The sequence below is a fragment of the Colobus angolensis genome, unplaced genomic scaffold (assembly GCF_000951035.1).
Source record: "Colobus angolensis palliatus isolate OR3802 unplaced genomic scaffold, Cang.pa_1.0 Scaffold6, whole genome shotgun sequence".
Classification (NCBI taxonomy): domain Eukaryota; kingdom Metazoa; phylum Chordata; class Mammalia; order Primates; family Cercopithecidae; genus Colobus; species Colobus angolensis.
In genome coordinates, this window is record NW_012119598.1 from 25438005 (window position 1) to 25461379 (window position 23375).

The 23375-nt window shown below is 38.0% G+C and overlaps 1 protein-coding gene across 3 annotated transcripts in view; it reads right to left on the reverse strand.

Annotated features, from left to right (window-relative positions):
* Positions 1-23375, reverse strand: part of DCDC2 (doublecortin domain containing 2) — a 213745-nt gene that overhangs the window by 115387 nt on the left and 74983 nt on the right. For all 3 annotated transcript variants that reach the window (XM_011962776.1, XM_011962775.1, XM_011962773.1), the window contains 2 exons: positions 10159-10235; positions 9906-10037 (listed from right to left, as the gene is read on the reverse strand). In XM_011962776.1, coding sequence (XP_011818166.1) covers positions 9906-10037; positions 10159-10235 — 209 coding nt within the window. The remainder of the gene's footprint in view (positions 1-9905; positions 10038-10158; positions 10236-23375) is intronic.

Consider the following 23375-nt stretch of genomic DNA (forward strand, 5'->3'; position numbering starts at 1 on the left):
GATTCCACTAAATGCTAATGTTATAATGCAGATACGATGACTATCTTGCTGTACAGGGTTTCATCCCACTGAGCCTGATGATCTGGCATAAGCATCCCTATTGCTGCCATATTAAAATTTTAGAGGAGAAAAATTTACTTGTACAGATCACAGTGCTTTAAATAAAGCTATGTTTCCATTGAACATTGATCCTTCTATTTATATTTTAATATTTTTAAATTGTATTTTCTTAGCATATTCAGACTGACAAGTTTCTGACCATATTCTGTGTCAGAACAGCCCTCAACCAAAGTATTACATACAAACACACAGAGAACCGGGTCAGGAACAATGGGGCGAGAGGGCACGAGGTAAAAGAACCCATTGCCAGTGTTAATGATGCAGAACTGCACAGCATTCATGCTTCGTTCTTTTTTTGCCATCCCTATTAAGCAAAAAAAAGAGTGAACATTATATCTTCCCAGAATCGAGCAGCTTCACAATAACCTTCCTTTACTGTAAAACTGCCGCTATGAACTACAATTAATATGTTACTTATTAAAAGAACAGTCATGATTTTACCAGATGATTTTAAATGTCCACAGAATTTTTTTTAAAGAACAGGAAAATGAGTATTAGAAAACTAAACCAGAAAGACACTGCATATTTTTTAAGGTTATAAGCAAGAGCTATTAATAAATGGAAGGATTTCAGTATCATCAAAAAGCTTTCTGTCTTCCTATATTACACAATAAGATTAAATGTCATTCAGGGGCAAAAAATAAATAAACAAAACGTTGACCTGTCAGCTTGTTTCCTGATTACATAAATGGCCATATTATACAGAACCATGAAATACAATGAAAATGGCCACCAACATTCCTGAAACGTATCTGCGTTTTTAGTTAGTATACGGATGGTAAAGTCTCTTTCTTTATAACATTGTACCTCTACTCCTAACAAGTCTAAACATCAACACTTAACCCAGAATTCCATGTTTTCTGCCTTAACTTAGGCTGGACGTGGTGGCCCATGCCTCTAGATCCAGCTACTTGGAAGGCTGAGACAAGAAGACCGCTTGAGTCCAGGAGTTCAAGACCAGCCTGAGCAACATAGTGAGATGTTATGCCAAAAAACACCAAAAGACCAGGGTTTCAAAATACTGGCATTACTGACATCTGGGAGCAGATAAGTCTTTGTTGGAAAGGTGAGTAGGTTGCCCTGTACATTGTAAGACGTTTATTAGCAGCGCCCTTGGCCTCTACCCACTAAATAGTAACAGAAGCCACCCCGTCCCCAGTTGGGACTACCAAAAATGTCAAATGTGCCCAAGGGACAAAATCATACCTGCTTGAGAGCCAACGGCCTAGACCCCAGCATTCTTTTTCCACTTTTCTTCAAAATAGTTATATCTCAATCAGTAGTAATTTCACAGCTAGAAATCAAAAGCCAGCCTAGCTGTGGACTCTAGAAGCAGCCAAGATTTGACTTGTTTCCTCTGCAGGTAGGTAGAACGTAGTGGATACATTCTTTTTGCTCATAGAGACAAGGTTTTGCTGTGTTGCCCAGGCTGCTCTCAAACTCCTGGGCTCAAGTTATCCTCCCGCCATGGCCTCCCAAGGTGCTAGGATTACAGGTGTAAGCCACCAGGCCTGGCCCGGCACTGAATAAATCCTAATTCATGATTTCAGCCTTCTTTTATATAACTGTTGTTGATCTACTTTCTTCTTTTGCTACAAACACAAGAAACATAAAAAGCAAGTTCAATAAATTTTTATGGGATGCTCTTTCTATACGAGTATACTGAAGCATAGGGAGGGGCCAATCATAAGATTAATGTTAAAGGAAAATGGTCATGTCCCAAGAAAGCAGCAACCAAATCTCTCATATCTGCCATTATATTAAGAATTACATTTCACTTATCCTAAATATATATGCACCCAACACAGGAGCATCCAGATTCATAAAGCAAGTTCTTAGAAATCCACACAGAGACTTAGACTCCCACATAATAATAATGGGAAACTTCAACACTCCACTGACAGTATTAGATCATAAAGGCAGAAAATTAGCAAAGATATTCAGGACCTGAACTCAACTTTGGACCAAATGGATGCGATAAACCTCTACAGAACTCCCATCCCAAAACAGAATATACATTTTTCTTATTGCAACATGGCACATACCCTAAAATTAACCACAAAACAATCCTCAAAAAATGCAAAAAAATCAAAATCATGCCAAACACACCCTCAGATCGCGGCATAATAAAAATAGAAATCAAGACTTTAAAAATTGCTGAAAACCATGCAATTACACAGAAATTAAACAACTTGCTCCTGAATGACTTTGGGGTAATAAAATTAAGGCAGAAATCAAGAAGTTCTTTGAAACTAAGAACAAAAATACAAAATACCAGAATCTCCGAGACACAGTGAAGGCTGTGTTAAGAGGAAAATTTATAGCACTAAACGACTGCATCAAAAAGTTGGCTGGGCATGGTGGCTCATGCCTGTAATCCCAGCACTTGGGAGGCTGAGCCGGGCAGACTGCCTGAGCTCAGGAGTTTGAGACCAGCCTGGACAACATAGTGAAACCCTGTCTCTAGAAAAAATACAAAAAAAAAAATTAGCTGGGTATAATAGCACACTCCTGTAGTTCCAGCTGCTTGGCTAAGGTGGGAGGATCACTTGAACCCAGGATATTGAGGCTGCAGTGAACAGAGATCACGCCACTGCACTTTAGCCTGGGCAACAGAGTGAGACTCTGTCTCCAAAAAAATGTTAGATCTCAAATGAACAACCTAATAACACAACTAAAAGAACAAAAAAAGCAAGAACAAACCAACTCCAGAGCTAGAGGAAGACAAGAAATAACCAAAATCAGAGATGAACTGAAGGCGATCAAGACATGAAAAACTATTCAAAAGATCAATAGATCCAGGAGGTGGTATTTTAAAAATAAATAAATAAGATACATAGGCCACTGGCTGAATTAATAAAGGAGAAAAGAGAGAAGATCCAAATGAACACAATTAGGAATGACAAATGGGATGTTACCACTGACTCCTACAGAAATAAAAATAACCATCAGAAACTACTATGAACACCTCTATGCACATACTGGAAAACCTGAAAGGAATGGATATATTCCTGGACACATACACCTTCCCAAGACTGAACCAGGAAGAAATTTATTCCCTGAATAAACCAATAACGAACTCTAAAATTGAATCCATAATGAATAGCCTACCAATCAAAAAAAGCCTAGGATCAGACAGATTCACAGCCGAATTCTACCAGATATACAAAAAGTGGTACCATTTCTAGTGAAACTATTCCAAAAAATTTGAGGAGGAACTCCTCCCAAACTTGTTCTATGAGGCCAGCACCATCGTTATACCCAAACCTGGCAGAGACACAACAAAAAAGAAAGCTTCAGGTCAAGTTTGTTGTCCTTGATGAACATCAGTACAAAAGTCCTCAACAAAATACTTGCAAAACGAATCCAGCAGTACATCAAAAAGCTAATCCACCATGATCAAATAGGCTTTATCCCTGGGATCAAGGTTGGTTCGACATATGCAAATCAATAAATGTGATTCACCACATAAACAGAACTTAAGACAAAAACCATATGATTATCTCAATAGATGCAGAAAAGGCTTTCAATAAAATTCAACATCCCTTCAGGTTAAAAACTCTCAATAAACTAGATATCGAAGGAACATAAAATAGTAAGAGCCATCTATGAGAAACCCACAGCCAACATCACGCTGAATGGGCAAAAACTAGAAGCATTCCCCTTGAAAACCAGCAGAAGAAAGGGATGCCCTCTCTCACCACTCCTATTCAACATAGTATTGGAAGCCCTTCCCAGGGCCGTCAGACAAGACAAAAAAATAAAGGGCATCCAAATAGGAAGAGAGGAAGTCCAAACTATCCCTGTTTGCAGATGACATGATTCTATACCTAGAAAACCTCACAGTCTTGGCCCAAAAGCTCCTTCAGCTGAGAAATAATTTCAGAAAAGTTTCAGGATACAAAAATCAATGTACAAAAATCAGTAGCATTCCTATACTCCAAAAACATCCAAGCTAAGCGCCAAATCAGAAGCACATTCTCATTCATAATTGGCACAAAAAAGTAAAATATCTAGGACTGCAGCTAACCAGGAAGGTAAAAGATCTCTACAATGAGAACTACAAAACACTGCCTAAAAAAATCAGAGATTACACAAACAAATGGGAAAACAGCCCATGCTCATGGATAGGAAGAATCAGTATCATGAAAATGGCCACTGCCCAAAGCAATTTACAGATTCAATGTTACTCCTATCAAACTACCAATAACGTTCTTCACAGAACTAGAAAAAACTATTTTAAAATTTAAATGAAACCAAAAAAGAACCTAAATAGCCAACACAATCCTAAGCAAAAAGAACAAAGCTGGAGCCATCCTGTTACCCAACTTCAAACTATACTACATGGATTCAGTAACCAATGGTACTGGGACCAAAACAGACATGCAGACCAATGGAACCAAATAGAGACCCTAGAAATAAAATAGTACACCTACTTCCATCTGTTCTTCTATGAAACAAAAACAAGCAATGGGGAAAGGACTCCCTATTCAATCAATGGTCCTGGAATAACTGGCTAGCCAGATACAGATGATTGAAATTGAACTCCTTCCTTACACCATATACAAAAATCAACTCAAGATGGATTAAAGACTTAAATGTAAAACCCAAAACTATAAAAGCCCTGGAAGACAACCTAGGCAATACCATTCTGGGCAAAGGAACTGGTAAAGATTTCATGACAAAGACACCAAAAGCAATCAAAACAAAAGCAAAAAATTACCAATTGGGAAACTTAAGAGCTTCTGCACATCAAAAGAAACTATCAACAGAGTAAACAGATAAACTACAGAATGGGAGAACTTTTTGCAAACTATGCATCTGACAAAGGTCTAATATCCAGCATCTATAAGGAACTTAAAAATGAACTTACAAGAAAAAAAAAAAAACCATTAAAAAGTGGGCAAAGGACATGAACAGATACTTTTCAAAAGAAGACATACTTGCAACCAACAAGCATATGAAAAAGAGCTCAATATCACTTATCATTAGAGAAATGCAAACCAAAACCACAATGATACACCATCTCATGCCAGTCAAAATGGTTATTATTAAAAAGCCAAAAAATAACAGACGCTGGCAAAGTTGCAGAGAAAGGGGAATGCTTATACACTACTGGTGGAGTATAAATTAGTTCAATCATTATGGAAAGCAGTGTGGCAATTCCTCAAAGAGCTAAAAACAGAACTACCATTTAAACCAGCAATCCCATTACTAGGTATATACCCAAAAGAATATAAATCATTCTACCATAAAGACCCATGCACACATATGTTCACTGCAGCACTATTCACAATAGCAAAGAAAAGGAATCAAACTAAATGTCCATCAATGGTAGACTGAATAAAGAAAAAGTGGTACATATACACCATGGAATACTATGCAGCCATAAAAAAAGAGTGAGATCATGTCCTTTGCAGGAACATGGAAAGAGCTAGAGGCCATCATCCTTTACAAACTAACGCAGGAACAGAAAATCTAATACCACATGTCCTCACTTACAAGGGGGATATAAATGATGATGACACATGCACACAAAGAGAGGAACAACAGGCACTGGGGCCCACTTGAGGGTAGAGGGTGTGAGGAGAGAGAGGAACAGTAAAAATAACTATTGGGTACTAGGCTTAGTACCTGGGTGACAAAATAATCTGTACAACAAACCACAGTGACACAAGTTTACCTATGTAACAAACCTGCACATGTACCCGTGAACCTAAAACACAAGTTTAAAAAAAAAAGTTTCTCCAAGTATTCAAGTGTTTGAGCAACATAACTATATTTTCATTTCTATATTTTTACTTGAATATATTTTATTTCTGTGTAAATTTTTTCATATTAATATATGTATGAATAGGTATATCTGGCTATGAAATTACCTGTATATATCTTTGTGTCCTTTTATATTACTTATTGGGTAGGTTTGCATTTATGTATATGTCAAATGTCAAAACTATATATGTAAAAAAAAAATTACAATTATTGAGATCTGCCTTTACTTCTGACACCAAAATAAAATCCAACAAAATCAAAGGTTTAAACAAAATTTTAAAATACAAGGAGAAAACAGGAGAATATTCTTATAATCTTGGTGTAAGGAAGATCTAAGTAAGTCATAAAACGTAGTGATTATAAAGACTGAAAATTAGGCTGCATTAAAATTTAAGATATTTGTATCAAAAAAAGAAATGTAAAGAAACTGCAAACTGGAAGCGTACTTAAAACTCGCATCAGAAAAGGTCAATTTCCCCAATATGTCTAGAGCAGTGGTCCCCAACCATTTTGGCACCAGGATCTGGTTTTGTGGAAGATCATTTATCCACAGACGGAGTGGCGGACAGGATGGTTATGAGATGACATTGTTCCACCTCAAATCATCAGGAATTAGATTCTCATAAGGAACACACAACCTAGATCCCTCGCATGCACAGTCCACAATAGGCTTCATGCTCCTATGAGAATCTAATGCTGATGCTGATCTGATGGGGTGGAGCTCAGGCAGTGATGTTCGCCAGCCGCTCACCTCCTGCTGTGCAGTCAGCTTCCTAACAGGCCATGGAAGGGTACCAGTCCATGGCCTGGGGGTTGGGGACCCCTGGAGAGTGCCTATAAATCAATAAGATAAATGTGCAAAGGCCATGACAGACATTTCACATACAATGGATATAAATATGTGGCATTTACTTACAGAGTACCTTGGTCATTAAGAACACAGGCTCTGGAGCCAGAATGCCTACTAGGCTTGAATCCCAGCCCTGCTACTCAGTATTTCCATAACCCTGGGCAAATAATTTTCCCGCTCTATGTCTCACATTTCATGTCTATTAAAAGAGAATAGAAACACTACCTACTTCATAGGGTCACTGAGTTAATTAAGTCAAAAATGTAAAGCACTGAGAATAATACCTGAGACATAAGAAATAGTCAATAGATGATGTTGTATATTAAATAAAAATCCAAAAACAATGAAATACTATTTTCACTCAACATGAGTGAAAAGACTAAATGTTAGTTTCACTAGACAGGTAACAGTATGACAAACAGGCCTGCTCATAGACTTCCAGTGAAAATATAAATTAGGATAAACTTTTTGGAAGGCAATTGGCAATATCCATCAAAATGTTAAAGGTATTTGAAACTTAATACAACAATTCAACTTCTAAACTTTGCTTATACAAAAAGACATATACATGTAATAGCAAAAGATTAGAAATGACCTAAATATCCATCAATCCCAAAGGAAAATAAATCGTTCTACCAAAAAGAAGCATACACTGCTATGTTCACTGCCATGCTATTCACAATAGCAAAGATGTGGAATGCAATCTAGGTGACCATCGGTGGTGGGCTGGACAAAGAAAACATGGTGTATATACACCATGGAATACTACGCAGCCATAAAAAATACTGAAATCCTGTCCTTTGCAGCAACATGGATATAGCTGGAGGCCATAATCCTAATCAAATTAATGCAGGAACAGAAAACCAAATACTACATATTCTCAATAGTAAGTGGGAGCTTAAATATTGGGTACAGATGGACATAAAGATAGGAACAGTAGACACTGTTGACTACTAGAGAGGGAAGGGAAATAGAGTGAAAAACTACTTATTGGGTACTATGCTCACTTCCTGGGTGACGAGATCTGTACCCGAAATCTCAGCATCATGCAAAATACCCATGTAACAAACCCGCACATGTATTCCCTGAATCTAAAATAAAGATAGGAACAGTAGACACTGTTGACTACTAGAGAGGGAAGGGAAATAGAGTGAAAAACTACTTATTGGGTACTATGCTCACTTCGTGGGTGACGAGATCTGTACCCGAAATCTCAGCATCATGCAAAATACCCATGTAACAAACCCGCACATGTATTCCCTGAATCTAAAATAAAAAATGAAATTATAAAAAGGAGGTAACTGATCTAATAAATTAGATTGGGAACATTCTATTTTATAGAATGAGATGCTGCCCAACTAAAAATTTTTACTAAAAAAATTTGGATTTGGAATACTTTGTGTTAAAATAGAATACTTTGGGCCAGGCGCAGTGGCTCACACCTGTAATCCTAGCACTTTGGGAGGCCAAGGCGGGTGGATCACTTGAGGTAAGGAGTTCGAAACCAGCCTGGCCAACATGGTGAAACCCAGTCTCTACAAAAAAAAAAATTTTTTTTTTTAATTAGATGGGCATGGTGGCAGGTGCCTCTCATCCCAGCTATTTGAGAGAGTGAGGCAGGAGAATCGCTTGAAACCAGGAGGTGGAGGTTGCAGTGAGCCGAGATCCCACCATTGCACTCCAGCCTGAGCAACAAGAATGAAACTCCATCTCAAAAAAAATAAAATAAAAATAAATAAAATACTTCGTAGTCATTAAAAATAATAAAATAGAGGTATCTGTGCTGATAAGAATAATCTCTAAGATTTATTACAGGAAAAAATCAAGGGGGTGTGTGTATACATGTATTTATTTATTTATATATATGTGTATGTATGTATTTCCATTTACGTTTTTCAAAAGTGGTCCAGGTACAGGTACAGTGGCTCATACCTGTAATCCCAGCACTTTGGAAGGCCAAGGCGGGTGGATTGCTTGACCCCAGGAGTTCAAGACCAACCTGGGCAACATGACAAAATCTAATCTCTACAAAAAAGAAAAAAAGCTAGGTGTAGTGGTTAAGGTGAAAGGATCACTTGGGTCTGGGCAAATGAGGCTGCAGTGAGCTGAAATCACACCACTGCACTCCAGCCTAGGTGACACAGTGAGACCCTGTCTCAAAAAAATAAATTAAATTAAAAATTAAAAATGTATATGCTTACATATGCATAGAGTATTTCTGGGATGATGCTGAAAAGTACTAGGGAGAGGGATTGGGCGTGCCTAAGGTAGGAGAAATACTCTTTACTTATACCGCATTTGAATTTTTTGCCACATGTAAAGTATTCCTTTCAATTAAAACACCTAATTATATTTAAAATCTCAATTGCTATGAGACTGTAGATATTAATACATGTAAATATACAATCTGTATACACATTTACCTGAAAGACATAATATGCAATCATTTGAGAACTATTTTACCATATGTGTATGAAAACACAAAAACTTGGAAGAGTGCACTGTACTAAAGCAGTATGTACCCATACATACTTTTCATATGTTGTGCACATGTATATGTTATTTGTAACCCTCCCACCTGAGGGAAAATAAATGTCAGCCTCCATCGAGGGATAATTTCATAGGCTTCATAATTTAAATCTATGATTTTAATCTTCACTTAAATTTCGGAACCTGATAAAAATGCTTTTGGTTTCTCACATTTAGACAACCCCACTAAATTATTCTATGCCTCCTCTTTAAATGCACTAATACTTCCTGATATCTGATTTTTACCCTAGGCAAATAGCCTAAACTATCAAATAATCATAAATGCCTTTTAAAAAAAGGACAATTAAGAGTTAAGAGGCTGGCTCTTTCAAAAAATCCTTCTCAACTGAAGTTATGCTTGCCTAGTCACTGTAAATCAAAGAATAAAAATCGTTAATATTTGTGGACGTGCTACTATGTGTCAATGACTGTTTTAAGCTCTGTATGATGTGGATTACCTCATTTTAAACAACGCTATGAGGTGTATCTCCATTCTACAGATACAGAAACTGAGGCATACGGCGCCTACCTGGGGAACCAAAATGCAAATCTACAGACCAGTGACTCCGGAGCCTCCTGAGAATATCTTCGACAATTCGAAAACTCCTCCACTTACAAGATGGTTTTGACATACCTGTGAACAGCCCCGCTCCTCAGAGTGATTTTTTCTGTGACCATTTGTAGTACATGATCCCACTGATTCAAGGCTTTTCTGGGGATAAGGAGGCGAGAAGCTGGGTTTATGAGGTCTCCATTTGCAATCAAGCTGGAAAACAGGAGGCAAACCTTCTGAAACAGTTATGCCTTGAAAACAACAACACAAATTCCAAACCAAAAGGAAACCACCAAGCCAATTTTAACTTGAAGTATAAAGGGTTTCAACTTACAAGATAGTGCAGGGCTCCTGAAGTGGTTTTCTAAAGCGAGCTGACACATTGATCCTGCTATGGATTACTGGTTTTACCTTTAAAAGCGAAGAAAAAAAACATAAATCACTAAGCTTGTATTAGCTTTTTTTTTCTGAGGAAAATCTACAGGTTTCTAGGGAACTGCCTGAGACTTGCTGTGCCTTTGTTAAAACCTTGCTTTTCTCGGCATTTATATAAACTCTGAGCTCACCCTTTAGCAATATTATAAGCCCTTAACAAAGCTCTCAAGAAAGAAAAATTTCCCTTAAGCCCTAGGCACACTGCTCATGATCTGTGCAAAAAAAAAAAAAAAAAACGAAATCATGGAGTATTACAAAAATATTAAGACAATTTTTAAACAATGCATTCTGAAAAACAACAATAAAATAATCCTATAAAATCCTGAGCTGTGAAGTGCTGTGCCTGCAGCCCAACATACTGTGTTCCATCATCTTTCCTTTCCCATTCCCATGCACCAGCTTTCTGGTCCTTGGCCCCCACCAAGTGTCTGACCCCACCCTTTTCTCTTAAGACTGACACAAGCAATTTTTCCCAGGTTTCACTTTCTCCCCTATAACCCATTGAATCAGGTACACTCACGCCAGCATTCTCGATTCCTGCAGCCCTTGCAACTGGGTGGATCTGATCACCTTCGCTTCTCTTTTTGCTTCCTGGGTCCCAGCTGCTGTTAGAACCACGGGGCCGCACGAGCAGCCCTCACCTGAGAACAGCTTTCGGCATCAAGCCATCAGCTGGACCTCGGTACAGCTTGCTCAGCCAGCCCTCCACTCCTCCCACGGTTCTTTTTCCATTTCCCACAGTGGACAGTCCAAATCCTCACCTCTCGTCTCACCTCACCCCTAACCTAACCCCTAAAATCCCACTCCAGGCACACACACTCTCAGCAGGTCATTTCATTCCAAATGTCAAGAAATAGAAGCCAGGAGGAACGAAGCCCCTCAACCTTCCTTCCCTCCACAACTCACCTTATCTATATCCTCACCATTTTTCTCCTTTCTGCCTGTCTCAGAAGAAGGAACCGTATGCCTTTATGAAGCTAACTCCACATCTTGATTTTGTCCCTGGCTGTCTCTGCTTGTTCCATTCATTTAAGACCCTCCATCTCCACCTGGTGTCTTTAACTTCCCCCTTGACCTTATGGCCCCTCTCAAGTACAGCTGCCATCTCTCTCTTCATTATTCCTATTCCGACTTCCTCCCACCCTATCCTCTCTTCAGGCTTCTGCCATCTGGTGTCCACCTTTAACCCTGGAAGATAAAACCCGACTTTCAAGCATGGCCTGCAAGAACTCCCAGGACCAAGAGCTGCTTACTTGATGCCCTCATCTCCTACCAACATTCCTTCCACGTAGACTCCTCGTCACGCACTGTAGTCGAACCAGCCTGCTCCCCTCCATTCCCAAAACATCCCCTGCATCCACACCTTCCCTTTGCCCCTCTGGCTAAAATGCCCTCCTCATTTCTCCACCTGCTGGGATTCCATCTGCTCTTCAAGGCCCAGTTCAGATATCACCAATCATTCCCTGCTCATTCTTGCACTTTCTGTCTCAAACTGCTACAGCTACTATAGTATTGATTCTTGCACTTTGAGTTTTAGGTGATTTTACCCCATGATTTAAAAGGAAAACTTACAAACAATGCTAATTTATAAAAATAGGTAACAGTTGTGCTATATTTCATTGCAAGCACTGTACTAAGTAATTTATATGCATTATATATCTTTTAATCATGAAAACAATGTCCTGAAGTAGTATTGCTATAGTCCCAATTTACTAAAGAAACTGGAGCTTGATTAATTAATTAGCCTAAAAATCACACATAATAAGTGGTAGAGTTTTAGTGAACCTGTATCTATGAACCCCTAACTATTTGCTATGCACTTTGCTAGTTATCTTAAAATTCAAATAGTAGCCCTAGATCATTTATGGGACTCCATTCTTGGTAGAACTATGCCATCTCAGAGAGAAACAAGAATGAATAATTTTTCTGTGACTCTCCAGTGCCTAAAACAGTGCTTGGCAATGCCTATGAGTTGCACGATAAATGTTTGTTAAAATTTAATACTCTAGAGTACAATTTTTAAAATTTAATCACAGTAACATTTTTCATTTTAAGCACACAGGTTCTTAGCCCTTCACGAACACCTAGCATCACACTAAGTGATGCTGACTTTTTAAAAAATGTTTAACAGGGCTAGGTGTGGTGGCTCACGCCTGTAATCCCAACACTTTGGAAGGCTGAGGTGGGTGGATCACCTGAGGTCAGGAGTTTGAGAAAGCCTGGCCAACATGGTGAAACCCGTCTCTACTGAAAATACAAAAATTAGTTGAGTGTGGTGGTGTGTGCCTGTAGTCCCAGCTACTCGGGAGGCTGAAGCATGAGAATTGCTTGAAACCAGGAGGCGGAGGTTGCAGTGATCTGAGATTGCACCGTTGCACTCCAGCCTGGGCAACAAAGTCAGACTCTGTCTCAAAAGAAAAAATAAAATAAAATGTTTAGCAGGTAATGCATGCACCTGAATAAAATTCAAGTGTCAAAGGGGGTGTAGAGTAAAAAAGAAGTGTCCTTCCCACTCCTGTGCCCTAATCACCAAGCTGCAGAGTTAGAAATATTCCTTCAAAGATAGTCTATACATATACATGCATATTATCTTATGTAGATAGCATATACATATAATTTTTAAACGCAGTGATGTCCTGTTTTACCCACTCTTCAGCACCTTGCTTTTTTAATTTAATAATTTATCATGGAGATTGTTTTAAATTGGTACTTATGAGTGAGGGTTATATCATTTTTTTTCCCCCTTTTAGAGACAGGGTGTTGCCCTGTCACCCAGGCTAGAGTGCAGTGGTGCGATCAGAGCTCACCTCAAACTCCTGGACTCAAGCATTCCTCCTTAGTGCCTTACCTAGCGATGCACTAAGCACATACAGAGGATGCTCTGTTGTTATCTCTTCAATGCGTGACTCTAACCATACCCATTCTTGATGGTTTAAAATCTTGTTGGATTATTGAAATAAAGGTGACAGTTAATACGTTATATAAATAGATAACTTTAAAAATCTTGTTGCGTTGTCTAAAACATGCTACTTTGCTTTAGAGCACAGATAGTTATAAACAATATATTGAAATTCATAAAAATACATGATTGTTGAAATAATTCTGTAATTTGATTCAGAGTATGTAAATTATTACTTGAATTCAATCAAACCATCTGTTTTAAAGAATAATGTTTTCCTCATTCAGCATGGCAAAAATGTTCCCCAAATGTTCATGATTAACCAGCTGAATTGAAAACTAATCTTAAAGTTGTATTTCCTGGAGTTACTATAATTAAAATAACTAAATTAGTGTTTTCAGATACACTGAAAATCTGAAAAACTACTCAAAGTAGTATACCTGAATTGTAAAAGAAACAAAAAGTAAGACAATTATATAAAGTGATTCATACTTTTAAAAACAACACGTTTTTATATAAAATGCATTTTTAGCAGCCATTTTAAGTAATAAACCACACACAAAAAAATTAAACCAAATCAACTGGTTATAAGAGGAACTTCTCCAGAGCCCTAATCATGGATAAAGGTTTGGTCAATTGGTGGTACTCTAGGGACATGATGGCTTTAGATGATGAGGAACATAATGATAAATTAGAATTTTTAAATCAATTTTCTTATTAGCCCATACACTTCCCCTTGCACTTTAAAAATAAATGCTACTTCAGGCCAGGCACGGTGGCTTACACCTTTAGTCCCAGCACTTTGGGAGACTGAGGTGGGCAGATCACTTGAGGTCAGGAGTTCAAGACCAGCCTGGCCAACATGATGAAACCCCATCTCTACTAAAAATACAAAAATTAGCTGGGCGTGGTGGTGCGCACCTGTAATTCCAGCTACTTGGAAGCTGAGGGATGAGAATCGCTTGAACCCAGAAGGCAGTGGTTGCAGTGAGCCAAGATGGCGCCACTGCACTTCAGCCTGAGTAACAAGAGCAAAACTCTATCTCAAAATAAAAGAAAGTAAAGAAAAGAAATGTTAACTTGAAATATGAGGGTAATATTAAGTATCAACACTCCTAGTTTGAGGAGATGGACACCTAGAGATGGAGCATGAGGTATTCCCACTCAGACCCCCGTGTACCCAAGGATGGAATGAGCAGGCTGACCAGCGTGTAATCTGTGACTATGAAACCAATCAAATGATAAGTTATCATTGCAAAATTCAATATTTCACTTTGTACTTTGACTTTGTCATTTGGTGAAGGAATCAACACCAAGCAAAAGCAGGGTACACCTCTTGCCTTGATTCTGCACTGGGCTCAACATTGTCTTGAAAAACCTAATTTATCTGGTTATTGAGCAGTAGGTTAGCCGAGTGAATTAGAGAGAGGAGTCATTCTGTAGCAGGCTGAAGAGGCTGACAAAATCCCATTTCTAACCCCTGAGTGGAGGATGGATGGATGGAGGGATAGATAGATAGATAGATAGATAGATAGATAGATAGATAGATAGATAGATAGATAGATAGATAGATAGATAGATGATAGATAGATAGGCAAAATATTTCTTAGAAATATTTCCAAAGTCAAAGGTGGCAAAAGTAACTTAACTATTCTTACCCTGCTGGAATGGGATGAGCTAGGAGCCTAGTGCAGAACTTGGATACAAATCACATGCTGTTTCCAACATATCAGTCTGTCTCTGACATCTTATTTAGATTTAGATTGTGTTTATGTCACAGATGACCACACAAAAATAAAATGCTTCATGTGAATCCAGTAAGTTTACATAAGTAATTTAAGTCAAGTTCACAAATTCCGTAGCAGTAGGTCAATATCACAGCTGGGTCAACATTCAAGTTAAAAGTTGGATGTATTTGTTTGCTATGAAAAATGAAATCAATAAAATCAAAATTATTCCTTTAAAAATACACATTTGGAATAACAAGATCAAGGGTGATAAACTGAGTAACTGACTAAAGGTCTGGAATTCTGAATTTTGACACTGACTGCCTAAATCTTTTTTACATGAACCAATTCAACACTTCACACCTCAATTTCTAGACCTATAAAAGTAGGAATAATCCTGCTAAACTAGCCCAAAGGGATCTCCATGAACTAACTAATAAAGTGGCAATATCGCTCCCTGGAGCTGTAAACTGAATGCTTCTGAGAATTCATCTGCCTCAAATCTCAGCATTCACTACGTCTTGAAAACCTGGTCCCAAAAAATACAAATTTTGTCTAAGGAGATGAGGAAAGGATGCTGTTAAATGATACCATTACAAAAACCTAATGACCATTAACCTTTTGGAAGAACTGATCATACAATTTAAAAGCCCAATTTTCGATAACTTTAAAAAATACCTATGAGATTTTTGTGACTGTCCATGAAATAGACTTAGGCATTTAAAGAAAAATATGTAGTGAAATTTCTTATTTGCAAAATATAAGCCAACCTACACAAAGAAGCTTAAACTCTACTTTCTTTATTGTATGGAATTAAGGAAAAGCAGGTTCTCAAAATGGTAATGTTAGAGGACACTGTTACTACTTAAACAGTACACAGCATCAAAGAGAACAAAATCCTTTACAAAATAATGAATCAGTTTTCACCACTTTTTGATAAATGAGAAGGGCCAAAGGCAAGTAAAGGACACCAGACTAGAAAATAATTTATCTAGGAGTCAATACACCAGATACATCCAAATTACAGATTGTTCTAAAAAAGATTTTTTAAAGAACCTTTTTTTTGTCAGAATCACTATTTTTTAAATGAGAGAAAGACTGGCTAAGATGTCTGTGAGATCTGCTAGACTGAGCGGGCCCTATTTTTGAGGGGATGTGTCATAACTGACATTGGAAAGTGCCAATGTCCCTTTGTTAGGATGCAAAGAAGTCTAGATGAACTAAATTCCAGAGAGGGATGAACCCTTTCTAAGTGAGAAGAAATCTTCAGCTGCTTTCATCCCCAGGGGCACAAAAGGCAGAGGAATAAACGTCCATAGACAGTCAGCCTGTGTTAGTCAGCATGACCAAGACAACCCAGATGTAGAGCATGTCCGCACCACCCACGAATTATTCCCCATGGAGCCTTCTTCAAGTGCACAGAAGTGTAACAAAAGTGAAGAGCAGGGCAAAAGAGCAGAGAAAGGAATCCCATGGTGTGAAAAGCTAGGTAACAGAGAGAATCTCCAGTGGTATAAATAGCTAATAGCTGGACTAATTGTAGAGACAGATTTCTAAATCTCACCAATATTAACTCCCAAGTCCTGTTGCACAGAAAGCAAGCCCTGATTTCACCCTCAAAGAGTTTGAAACCATTAGTAAACTAAATCTAACTAAAACTGCAGCCCAGCCTGTTCCCAGCTCAACTATGGATTATACTATAAGATCAGCTCCTTTCCCTAGCAGCCCAATAGAAGAAGGAGACATGTGTTTTCCTGGGGATAATTCTCACCTACTTTAAATTTCTATAAGTTTTATACAAAATTTCATACAAAATGACTAGTATACAACAAAAACTACAAAACATGTAAATAAAGCAGAAAACATGATGACCCATTACCAAGAGAAATAAAGTCAAACCCAGAGATGATCATGATATTGAAATTAGCAAATAAGGATTTTAATATAGATGTTATAAACATGTTAAAGAATTCAGTAGAAAAGGTGGAGAAAAGATAAAATATGAGGAATTTTAGCCCAGAAATTGAAACTGTAAAGAAACAAAAATTCTAGAACTAAAAAACAGAATATGTGTAATCAAGAATTCATTCAGTGCGCTTTTGCAGATTAGACACAACAGAACGTGCCCTGAGAAAATACCTTCCAAAAAAAGGAAGTTGAAACAAAGACCTTTTTTAGACAGAAAAAAGCCAAGAGAACTGACTGTTGCCAGACCCACGCTACCAAAAAATCGTAAAGGAAGTTCTTCAGATAATGAAAATAATACAAGATAGAAACCTAGATCTGCACAGAAAAATAAAAGGGCATTGAATGTAAATATGTGAGTACTTTTTAAAACTTAAAAAAATTAATCCACGCCTGTAATCCCAGCACTTGGGGAGGCCAAGGCTGGTTGATCACAAGGTCAGGAGTTGAAGACCAGCCTGACCAACATGGTGAAACCCCATCTCTCCTAAAAATATAAAAAATTAGCTGGGCATGGTGGCAGGCACCTGTAATCCCAGCTACTCGGGAGGCTGAGATGGGAGAATCACTTGAACTCAGGAGGCAGAGGTTGCAGTTAGCCAAGATCATGCCATTGCACTCCAGTCCAGGTGACAGTGCAATACTCCAACTCAAAAAAAAAAAAGAAAGAAAAAGTCCTAAAGACTACTTTAAAACAAAAATAATAATGATGATTCATGAGATTGGTAACATACATATAAGTAAAATATTTAATAGGAACACAAAGGTATCACTAAAGATAAATGAAATTATACTGTTGTACAGAACTGGCATAATATTATTTGAAGGCAGACTAAAATAAGTTAAGGATGCATATTGTGAGCCCTAGAGTAAGTACTGAAAACAAAATCCCAAAGAGGCATAGCTAAAAAGCCAATAGAGAGATAAAACGAAATAGCTGTTTAAATGTTTGATGAATCTATTAATAAAAAAGGCAAGAAAGAAGGAAGAAAAACAAATATTAGATAGAATAAACAAATAACATGATAAACTCGATTCTAATCATGCCAGTAATTCAGTAAATTCAAATGAACTAAAAACTCCAATTAAAGGACAGAGACAGGCAGACTGGATAAAGGAACAACATCTCACTATATACCGTTTATAAGAGACACACTTTAAATATAAAGATGTGAGTAGGCCAGGCATGGTGGCCCATGCCCATAATCCCAGCACTTTGGCAGGCTAAGATGGGAGGATTGCTTGAGCCCAGGAGTTCAGGACCAGCTTGGGCAACATAGTGAGACCCTGTCTATTAAAAAAAAAAAATCATTTAAAAAAAAGACAAAAGCAAGATATGGGTAGATTAAAACTATGGAAAAGGATATACCAGATAAATATTAATCAAGTAAATTCAGATGTTTTTGGTCAATGCAAAATTATAAAAGAAACATAATATCCATTTTCTTGATAAATTTTCATAGTAGATTTATATTAAAGTGTTTTTTAAACAAATATGCTTTGTATACTTGGCTATATGTTATAGAACATTATATCCCATATAATATCTGACATGCTAAAATATCTTTTTCTAGTATTGTGCTCTTTTGTATGTAAGAAAATCGAGCTCCAAAAAATTAAGCTCCAGAAAATTAAATAAGTATTGTTAATCTGAAATAGTACAGCTCCCGGGTATTTTGAGTATGTAATCTTCTATGGTATCAAAGGAAAATACTAACAGGGAATGCGTAACTGGATACTCCATCACAATTTCAGCAATATGTTGTCTCTGAACCCCATCCTTCTGTGACCAGTCTCAGTTTCCTATATCAACAATTCCTCCTCCTCCTCGGCTCACATCACATGTTGGTATTTCTCCCCCAGAATTCCATCTCTGCCTTCCCAGCATTTAACCCAAACACTCTCTTGGTCAAATTTATCACGTGCCATGTTGTTTATGACCAACATCATTTTGCCAGTGACAACTAAATCCCTATCTGTGATCCAGATTTTCCTCCTGACACCAAATCTGTATACCTGGCTGGATATGTCTAATGCTTTTCATTAAAACTAAGATTTGTAAAAGTTTGTCTATACCTAACCAGTCATCAATTCAGCAGAGTCACTAAAACATAAGAAATTTGTTTTGCATTATTCAATTTTCATAAATCACTTGCATTTTTTTTCAAAGCAGTTGCAAGAAAACGTTACCACAGGACACATCACTACCACTGATGAAATCTCAGAGCTCTCCCCACTCAAAATTATTTCATCTGTCCCCTTCTTACCTGCCAAAGGCCAGGTCCTCACAAATCCTCTAGGAGCTGCACCTAGCATGGTCTAACCAGGATTCCTGCCTCTAACATCTTTCCTCTCTCATCCAACTCTGTGTGAATTTGTCTTCTTGAAGCACAGACCCAAACATGTGATGTCTGTATGCAAACACCTATAAGAGCTGCCACTGGCTTCAGATGATATCCTCGTGTCTTAGACTTGATTATTTGAGATCATATTTGAGCTGACCCCATCCTACCACACTGTAACCCTATTTCTCCTATTACCACACTTACCATTCGCTTGGCTGGATAATTTCTCTCTTCCAAAATGCAAATCATTTTGTCTGAACTTTTCGTACAATACGTTTTATAAATTTAACATACTCCCTACTGGCATCAATATTTATGCAGACTGCATATTTATTTGTTTTCTTAGTAAACAGCCTTGTCTATAACCAAAAGACCTATTCTTGGTGCTTTGAATACAGAATTTGCTTAGTACATACTTTAATTAAACAACAATTAGGATACCGATTTTTGAGCATATATTATGCTCAGAACTGCATCAAATACTTTCCATATGTTACTTTGACTTTTCACGGTATCATTCTAAGATGGTTATTTTCTAATAAATTTACAGTTGTAAAACACATCAGAATTTATCAAAGGTTTTCATTTATATTCACATTTGTTCCTCAAAATAACCTTATGAGGTTACCACTACTCTAATTGTATAGATGGGAAAACATGAGCCTCCCCATCTCTCAAGGTCACTCAGTAGGTAAAGAAGCAGTCACACGCATCCACTTCTGACTTCCAAACCAGAGTTCTTCCTACTGTGCCTTGTAGCACCTAGGTTCTCAAGTTCACCCAAGTCTCTCTCCCCTTGGCTACTATCAAATATTCGTCACATGAGGCTAACAGTACAATTTATGTACAACCTCATGTCAGGCCTCTGAGCCCAAGCTAAGCCATCATATCCCCAGCGACCAGCACCTATGCATTCAGATGGCCTGAAGCAACTGAAGAACCACAAAAGAAGTGAAAATAGCTAATTCCTGCCTTAACTGATGACATTCCACCATTGTGATTTGTTCCTGCCCCACCCTAACTGATCAATCGACCTTGTGACATTCCTTCTCCTGGACAATGAGTCTCAAGAGCTCCACATCAAGCACCTTGTGACCCCCACCCTTGCCCACAAAAGAAAAAAAAACAACCCCTTAACTGTAATCTTCCACTACCTACCTAAATCCTATAAAACTGCCCCACCCCATCTCCCTTTGCTGCATCCAGGTGCAGACTCAGTCCGCCTGCACCCAGGTGATTAAAAAGCTTTATTGCTCACACAAAGCCTGTTTGGTGGTCTCTTCACATGGACGCGCATAACACCTCAGTGCAATGAAAATTAAAATCTGTTAAATCCCAGTAACTTCTAGAAATTCCAGACTCCAGGGATGGTAGCAAAATCAGGCCAGCCACGGAAATATTTTGGAAAGAATCTCTTTACTGGCATTGTTATATAATAATAATTTTTTTTTTAATTCCAATTGCACTAACCAGTGAGAACATAGTTAGAGAAGATGTCTTTAATTATAATGAACAAGCTGTCTGGAACATTCCCAGAAGGGTCCAATTAGTTTCTACGAGCTGATGAAACCACTCATCTCTACCTGGGTCCTCTCTATTGGTCCCCATGTTGCTGTACCCAGTACAGGGACTGATTCCCAAAGGAAGGGTTAGGGCTCATCTGTTAAGTGTGGATTATCATTCCTTATTCAGATGGCTATTTTCCTCCCAATAATGGATACCATAGCATCGGCTTGCATATTTTGCCTTTTGTACTGTGATCTAAATGAATGCCTTCATTCACTGAGACAGGAAAACAATTCAAACCAAATTAACTAACAAGCAAACAGATGATACGCTATTCAAAACAAAGCAAAGTAAAATATTTCTTTTTTAACCTAAAAGTGACCCAAAAGATACCCATCATAAGTAATACCTTCTTTGGAAAACTCTTCAATGTAAGTATATATTAAATAAATGTTTAGATTGCTAAGTCTTCTCAGCAAATTTTGATGTTTCAAATCAGTTTTCATACCACAAATGTTTAAGCTATTGAAATTCTGGTTTGATTTTCTCTTTATTGTTTTCTGTGGAATATATCACCACAGAAATATTTCCACAGATGATCCTAAGCATTCTGAATATATAATGTTAAGCCTCAAGTGTACTAACTTATTCTAAAAATAATTATTTGCAATGGGCACTTTATCTTACAAGAAAATAAATAGTATTTGAATACTTGTTAAGATATTCACAAGTAAATGCTCATGGGTTTCCCTAATGCTATGCTTAAGAGCATAATATGGCCCCCATAAAGTTAAAAAATAACCAATTAACTCAAGAGAATTCTCAGAAGTTACAGGAACTGCCACTAACCAAGCACCAGGGGAAAAAAAAAATAAAAGTATTTGGGGATTGTTTGTCTTTTCTTCTGTATTCTTTCTTAACTTACTACACCATACTTAGATCTCACCATTGCCATTTTTTGTTGTGTTTTATTTTCCCAAATGGGATTTTGGTTATCAAACATATCTAGGCAGTGGAATGTAAATTTTCCACTAGGAATGCAGAGCGGCTGGCAGTGTGTACATAACAATGCAAGATGACAGTGAGCAATGCTGAGTATGCAGTGGGCAGCCCATGTAGGTGGGTGCAGCTTCACCTGCAAGGAAATAAGTCATTTAGCCCCAGGATTCCCACTGGAGAATGTGCCAACTGTACATGATCTACATTCAGTCCTTCAGAAATACTAAGAAAGCTGGGAACTCACCAACAGATGGCAAGAAAAGGGAAGCTAACATTTTTAGCAAATATTAGTTTTTCACCCACAATGTGCTGGCTCTGTGATCCCTTCAAAGGATTCAGCAGAGGACAGGTGGGGTCCCCACTCTCACTGAGCTTACAGGGATGACAGACAGTAAAACGGTAAAGGGAAGAATAAGGTGGCACAGCTTATTCAGGAGCACTGGACTGGGGAGTCAGCTCCTAGCCCTAGAAGCGCAGCTCCTCACTGAGTTTCCGGAGGCAGTCATTTCACCAACCTGGGTGACTTGCATACTCAGTACAGGATGAGGGCGCTGCATTTCAGCAATCTCTCCAAGTTCTCACATTCTCCAAAAATACTAAAGTGTTATTAAAATGCAAGTTATTTTGAACAAAAATAGAATTTTTAAAATTAAACTATTAAAAATATGAGCCAGGCATGGTGCCTTATACCTGTAATCCCAGCACTTTGGGAGACCAAGGCAGGAGAATCACTTGAAGCCCAGAGTTCAAGACCAGTCTGGGCAACAAAGTGAGACCTTGTTTCTACAAAAAGGTTTAAAATTAGCTAGGTGCGGTGGCTCATGCCTGTAATCCCAGTTACTCAGGAGGCTGAGGTGGGAGGATTGCCTGAGCCTAGGTGTTCAAGGTTGAAACGAGCTATGATCATGCTACTCTATACATTCCAGTCTGGGCAACAGAGCAAAAACTTGTCTCAAAAAAAAACAAAAATCAAAACAAAAAAAACACTAAAATTAAAATTAAAAATATGACTTTGCTAACCCTAAATGTCAAACAATTGCTGATGCAATAGGAACCTCTAGAATGGAACAAATCATCATTATGAACATCAGTGGAATCCAATATAGGATTCTTCTCATAACTGTTTAAAAATGAACATTTACTAGGTCAGCTAGGTTTTTAATATAAGCATCTATATACTTCAGTTTCAGTTGCTTACTAGATGCCACATTTCACAAGGCAAATGTGATAGTAATTAAATTTGAATAAGTGTCAGCATTGGAAAAAAGTCCCGAAGATCAGAAACCTTTCCTTACACGGTCACAACTGTTCAGCAACAGACCAATGATGCTGCTAACTCGCATTGTTCTCAGTGGTTTCAAGGTAGAGAAATGTGTCCTTCCTTAACCAAAACTATATACTAATATACTAGTGCTAAGTGCTTGAGATCTTTCCAAAGAAATATGTTTTCCTTGGAATAGGACTAAAAGCTAAATTTAAGAATCTGAGGCCGGGCACGGTGGCTCACGCCTGTCATCCCAGCACTTTGGGAGGCCGAGGCTGTGGATCACGAGGTCAGGAGATCAAGACCATCCTGGCTAACACAGTGAAACTTCGTCTCCACTAAAAATACAAAAAATTAGCCAGGCGTGGTGGCGGGCACCTGTAGTCCCAGCTACTCGGGAGGCTGAGGCAG